Source organism: Quercus suber, unplaced genomic scaffold (assembly GCF_002906115.3).
Source record: "Quercus suber isolate HL8 unplaced genomic scaffold, Cork oak 2.0 scaffold_89, whole genome shotgun sequence".
Taxonomy (NCBI): Eukaryota; Viridiplantae; Streptophyta; class Magnoliopsida; order Fagales; family Fagaceae; genus Quercus; species Quercus suber.
Genome location: NW_027069554.1, coordinates 1,076,324 through 1,082,957, shown reverse-complemented (window position 1 = coordinate 1,082,957; position 6,634 = coordinate 1,076,324). Strand labels below are relative to the sequence as shown.

Below are 6,634 nucleotides of genomic sequence, written 5' to 3'. Positions count from 1 at the left end.
TGTTTTACTCATCTAGAAAAGTGTTTAGTTCTGTATAATTTTTTGATTTATCGTAGACTCCGGGCACGTTAAATGCTTAGTATTCCCTGCGAACTAATTCACTAGTTTTGTTTTGCCTAAAATCAATCAATTTCATGAAACTACCTTAGAAAATTAATTCTTGAGTTTTTATTGTTAAATTATCCTACAAAGATCATCATTCATATGAATTTTAGTTGAGTTATAAAATAAATATTGTTAAGATTACCAATAGATATGTTGTATGTGGATCCCTAAACCTTAGCGCCTTAATATATTATTATTTTCTCTCAATTTAAATTAACTTTACTAAAATATCAAAAATCTCTTAAATTAAACTCTATTATTTTAGTTTTATTCTCTTGTGGTTTGCTATTCAATTCCCCTTTTCCTGTGGATTTGATCTTGGACTTCCTAAGTTATTACTTCGCGACAGTCCTGCACTTGTAAGCATTATTTAAGTTGTAGTAATGGGAATGCTAACTTAGTGACATTTTTTACTTTTCTTTACTAGAAGAACTAGAATTCTAATTTATATTTTCTCTACATGTTAATGATTAAAGTAAGTTGTAGTAATGGGAATGCTAACTTAGTGACATTTTTTACTTTTCTTTACTAGAAGAACTAGAATTCAAATTTATATTTTCTCTACATGTTAATGATTAAAGTAAGTATTAGTTTTCTATTGTTTATAATTGACGTCACTTTTATTATATAGCATCAACAAACGATATGAGCAAATGTGAAATTTTTTTTTCCTCCTTACACTTATTGTTTCTTCAGATTTAGGATCAAAAGACCATGTAACATGTGTACTTCAATTTTATTGTACATGGCCCGACATGACCCCGAGTGGAACCATGCTCGTTATGGCCTTTTGTTTTTAGTTTGACTTTTTGTTTTCTAGAACTTTAATTTAGTATGGTATTAAAATATTTATGACTGTAGACTTTTTAATAAAACAGTAGTTGGTTATATTTCAACAACTTACTTTTGTGATTAAGTAAAAGGGAACAAAATACTAATTTAATTATGAGCAATAACATAAATAAATGTGATAGATAAAGCAATAAATAGATACGGTATACATTGTGTCCATTTGAAAATGGATAATTATAATTCAATCGGCTAAACACCAAATATAACAATTATATATAAACATATATATAAGCCGCCTTTGCAGAAAGTGTTTGCACGTGTACCTGGCAATCAAAGAAAACAGTTATACACTGAAATCCAATTACAACTCTACAACAGTAATAGGAATCTTACCGACGCAATAGCCGTAACCATCATCAACTCGACTTAAATTCTGCTTTAAGTAGGAAACGAAGGCGAGTCCACATATGTCAAAAGTTCAACTTATGTCCAACTCATGAGCATATAAATTCATATATTATCTCTTTCATTTCTTAAAACTCAAAATTTTCACCACTTTTAATAATATCTTCAAACAAAATATCAATTTCTTACACACTCCATGTTATTTTTTCAACAATAAATATACGTAGTATTTATATTGCTTGTGTAGAGTAGAATATAGCTTTGCATCCAAACATCAAAATATCCTAACACCAAATGAACATTCTCAAAGTCACTTCCTCCATCCTCTTCTTCCTCTTCTTCTCCTCCTCCTCATACCTTGCAACCAGCACAGAGTCATGCAAAAACTCCGTTTGCAGCCCCAACGGCCCGGCAATTCACTTCCCGTTCCGGATACAAAGCCGTCAGCCGGAGTCATGTGGCTATCCGGGTTTTGACTTATCCTGCAATAATGCAACCCAAACAGTGCTTCTGAACCTGCCTTATTCAGGACAGTTCATTGTCCAAGGGATAGACTATACCACACAGCAAATATGGATCAATGATCCAAAAAACTGCCTCCCTAAACAGCTTCTTTCGCTTAATCTCTCTGGTTCTCCCTTTAAGGGTGTATATCATCAAGAATTTTCATTCTTTAACTGCTCCTCTGTTTTATTGAAAGATCAATTAACACCTATTATTTGTCTTAGCGATTCAAATCACACAATATTTGCTACCTCGTCTAGAAGAGTTGCTGCACTTTTGTTATCAACTTGCGAGTTCATTACAAATGTTTCGGTTCCAGTTCAGTGGCCATTTTATGAGCAAATATTATCCTCAGACCTTAATGATGATCTCTGGCTAACTTGGGATGAACCTTCTGGTTGTGGAAAGTGTGAGTCACGAGGAGGGCAGTGTGGGTTCAAGACCAATTCAAGCCATGAAATTGTGTGCTCTAATGTTCCTCATCAGTCTGGTAAGTTTCTAGTTGGTCCTCCAAATGTTCTATTTTTATTTTATTTATTTTTGTTGAGGAAATCCAAATGTTCTATTATGTTTGTTATTTTAGCAATTTAATTTAATTTTTTAGAGAAAATATTCACAATTTAAATTAGCTTAATTTAGACCGTTAGCATACTAAGGCTTTTCAGAAAATCAAAGGGTTAATTTATTACTTGGACATGGATTACATATTAACTATATCTTATATCCAAAAGCAAGTGATTTTTTTATCTTGAAAGAGGATATATTATAAATAATTAATAAATATCATGCACTTTTTTTTTAGATAAGTAGTAATATTAAGACAAAGTTTAACTACAAAATTGGCTGTAGTATAAGATTACAATCTTACTCAATAAAATAAACATTACTATATATTTTGAAAATCTAACTGTTTAATTGCATGTTTTTTATGTTCTTAATACACTTGTCAAATTTTGTGTCAATCGGATATTATTTACTATATAATCTATAAGCTTATATTTTATGCATAATTTTAAACTACAAAAACTTGTATGATGACATAACTATTAATCTTTAATTTTTTTGAAATTTTGTAAGTATGAAGGATATAAGAATTAGATGTAATCTAATGATGGATTTATCAAAATTTATTTCCAATAAAAAAAATATTGAATAAGGTTGTAGTCTAAGGTTATAACTAATTTTGTAGGTAAACTTTGTCCATAATATTATGCCTACTAAAAAAATAGTAATAATATTATGCACTTGTCAATTACGAAACTTTGCTATAAAAAAAAAAAAAAAGAACCAAATATACTTTTTCTCCCAAAAAAAAAAAAAATCTCTAACTAATTAGTAGTTATATGAAAATATTCAGATTAAGACAGATTTCATGGATCTAAACTGATACGAAACTAATTAGTTTGTAAATTAAATCGCTAATGTACGTACAGATGATATAATTGTTATGATAAGCTTAATCTGTCATTTTTAATTCGATTATATCATTTTAAAATGTCAACGTCCTGCTGCCTGAGTCACTTAGTTTTTGTTAACAATAATACTTAATACTTAAAGAATAATATTAGTCGATAATAAAAGAAGATGAATGAATGATTGTGGAGTTAATTTATATAAAATGTGACTTACCTTAAGCCAATTTTGTGGTACCTACATTGCAAGAGGTCAACATTTTGGTTTTTAAATAAAGCTAGTGAATTGGTAAGTTTCAAGATAAGTGTTGACGAAGTATTATATACTCCAAAATTTTGGAGCAATAAAAGCTGTGAATTACTACTTATTTTAAGTTCTCTCAACGCTTTCCGCACTGCAATCATAGCTTTTTATTTGGTTCACTTTCAAATACCCAGCACTATGGCTTATGGGATTTGGAATTTTTTCAATGCCTCATCATACCTTCTCCTCGTGTTGCACCTATTTCTTTATTTCTAAAAAAAAAAAAAAAAAAAAAAGGAAGAAGAAGTCCATAGTAAGAAGACTAAGAATAGCCATTCTAGTCTTCTAGACCCCCTCTCGAGAAATCAACTAATTATTGATAGACATTTGGGATCTTTCCCTGTTCATAATAATTTTACACTATGTTGACCGACATAGTCGTAATTGCATCAATAATGCTAATAACTTAGTAAATGAGTCTTCCTTGTAATTCTAGTCATTTACTAATGGAAAACGTTTACTTCAAAACTAGTTTGAAAGAAAATTTATTCAACTTGTTGTGTGATGATTGAGAAAATTATTTGCACGTATTTTTAGTTACATTATTTATTAAAAAGTTATATGACTTAATGAAAGAATCGTTACATAATGAGTTGAAGAATTTCTCCAAATGGGTTTGGAGGAAAATTTTGTTGATTTGAATTTAGAGGTGCTCCTTGTAAGGCTAAGGATGCTTTTGGGTTCTGCTCTGTTTTGTTAATTTTTCTTTTAAAGCTTTTTCTTGAGGCCAAAAAAAAAAAAAAAAAAAACAAAAGAAAGGGAGACTAGAAAATTGCACTTGGTTAGGGTCAAGACAAATATAAATGTGGACATCAAGATAAGGGTTGTGTGGCAAACAATATAAATGGCATAGATTTTTTTTTTTTTGAGAAAGTAAATGGCTTAGATTTGATCTATATAAATTGGTCTTGAAATAAAATTGGTCAAGTTTAAACTTATTTGGATTTGTTATGTAATTTATTTAAATTCAAGTTGAAACTTATTTTGAAATTTATGTGTACATGTAATGAAAACTTAATAATCAACATTAATTTCCTCAAAAATCAAAATTTACAAGACTAAAAAAGAAAAAATACGCATAAATTTATTAACTGCATTGTCTTTCTTTTAAGATTCAAATTGTAATTGCTGGCTTTAATTTCTCGAATTTTTGAATTATTGTTAAACCTTAACTTGTCCATAAAATCCAGGATATCACAATTGACCTAATTTTATATTGAAATACCCTATAAGCAACTACCCATTTATGCACACTCAGATAAAGACACAAACAATCACTACTGGTCCAAGCTTATAAGCATCATTATATTTCTATTAGGGGTTTGATTTTTATGGGCTTGTATATAATGGGCATGATTTAGGCAACGAATTCTCAGTTCTTGAGTCACGTCTAGAATTGGGTCCCAAAACGCACTCTATAAGTTCTTTTTGCTTCTTTAATCAAGTCTAGCCAACCTAAATTGACTCAGATGCACTGATGATGGGTAAGTTTTGTTTTAATGATCTTGGTATGCGGGGCTAGGTGATTAGGCCTGCACTTTCAAACCTGATATTGGACTCTGCTTGGTCCATTCAGTTGTCTTTGAAGCAATGCTTTTTGCCCGAGGTTGGGTGGGTTTTTTGCTTTCAAACCTGGTATGCTTTTTGCTTCATATTTGGGGTTGGGCATTGGGGGTTGGGCCGTTGGGTGCTCAACAGTTGTGTGAATACATATTTTGACAACAAATTGATTTTTTTTTTTTTGGAGAAGAAAATTGATTGTTTTATGATGGAAAATAAATGTTTAAATTGTTATAGAGATTATGCTAATATTATTATATGGGTTTTATAAACAATAAGTTAATTTTGTAAACTTTTTATGATAAAATTGATCATTTTTATAGTATTTTACAAAAAGTAATGTAGCACAATTTTACAATTATCTCAATGAATTTTAAGTTACTGTGTAGCTGTATATTTATTGTAAAGTTAATAAATATGAAATGAATTTTTCTTTTTTCTTTTTTAATTAACATTATTGTTCAATATTTTTGTGCATGCGAATGGGTTGTAGTTTAGTTGATATTTAAAGTATAACTTGATGCCTTAATAAAGATTAATGTGGTATGTTTAGGATTTACATGGAGCGCACGCTACGCCATTACCATAGGTGTTGGAGTACCGGGAAGTATGTGCTTGCTAGGGCTACTATGTTTTCTCTTTGGCAAGATCGAGTCCTACAATGCAAGAAGACACGTTGAAATCCCAGAATTCAATCCTACAATTGCTCCACCGCCCAAAATTATGGTGGGCCTTGATGGGTCCACAATAGAGTCATACCCAAAAATAGTTCTTGGTGAGAGCTGGTGCCTACCCAAGCCCAATGACAACACTTGCCCAATATGTTTGTCAGAATACCAGCCTAAGGAGACTCTAAAGACCATACCTAAATGCCAGCATTGTTTTCACATTGAATGCATTGATGAATGGCTTAGCTTGAATGCTACATGCCCCATTTGTCGGAATTCTCCCCAATGATTACCACCAGTGGATATTTCATGATACTTTGGGATATATTATTTTTCCCTTTCAATTCTAGACTTTGTACAAATGTTTTTTATAAATTGTACTTTACTTTTCTTCCCTTGTTTGAGCAATTGTTTCTTGAATGGTCACCTCATTTGATTTGAGCATAAACTAAATTTTAATGGTATTTGCAAATCCAATAATGTTTGCACCAATCAACACATTTTCAAGATATTTCCTGGCAATAGTTTCCAAATTGCTAAAGCTCAAATAATAATAATAATAATAATAATAATAATTTCTAAACATTAGGGTGGCAACTTTAATTTCAAATTGAATGATCCTTCCTTATTTTATAATTGAATCTTACAATATTTTTTTTATTACACTTATATTATTTAAGGTATCCATGCAATTCTCAATGTGATTATAAGGTGCGTTGACAACTTTTCCCAAACATTCTTTTATCAAGACTTATGTATCGTAAATTAATTTTAATTTTGTTATAAATTGAGTTGGATTTTACTCGACTCGTAAGTCGTGACCACATGGATTAGTAGGTTAGGAGGAGATTTGTAAAGTAAAGATGAGTAAGAGAAAGTTTCTA

At 30.4% G+C, this 6,634-nt stretch overlaps 1 protein-coding gene across 1 annotated transcript; it reads left to right on the top strand.

Moving 5' to 3' along the window:
- Positions 1–1,454: 1,454 nt before the first annotated feature.
- LOC112017995 (putative RING-H2 finger protein ATL21B) lies at positions 1,455–6,145 on the top strand. Its single transcript, XM_024050501.2, has 2 exons — positions 1,455–2,296; positions 5,636–6,145. The coding sequence occupies exons 1-2, from the start codon at positions 1,597–1,599 to the stop codon at positions 6,037–6,039; spliced, it is 1,104 nt and encodes a 367-aa protein (XP_023906269.1). The 5' UTR covers positions 1,455–1,596; the 3' UTR covers positions 6,040–6,145.
- The last annotated feature ends 489 nt before the right edge of the window (positions 6,146–6,634 follow it).

What these genes read in the sequence shown, in the direction of transcription:
- LOC112017995 (XM_024050501.2), top strand. Translation starts at nt 1,597, where the DNA reads ATGAACATTCTCAAAGTCACTTCCTCCATCCTCTTCTTCCTCTTCTTC. An exon ending in TAATGTTCCTCATCAGTCTG is followed by an intron (nt 2,297 to 5,635) that starts GTAAGTTTCTAG and finishes TGGTATGTTTAG; the next exon opens with GATTTACATGGAGCGCACGC.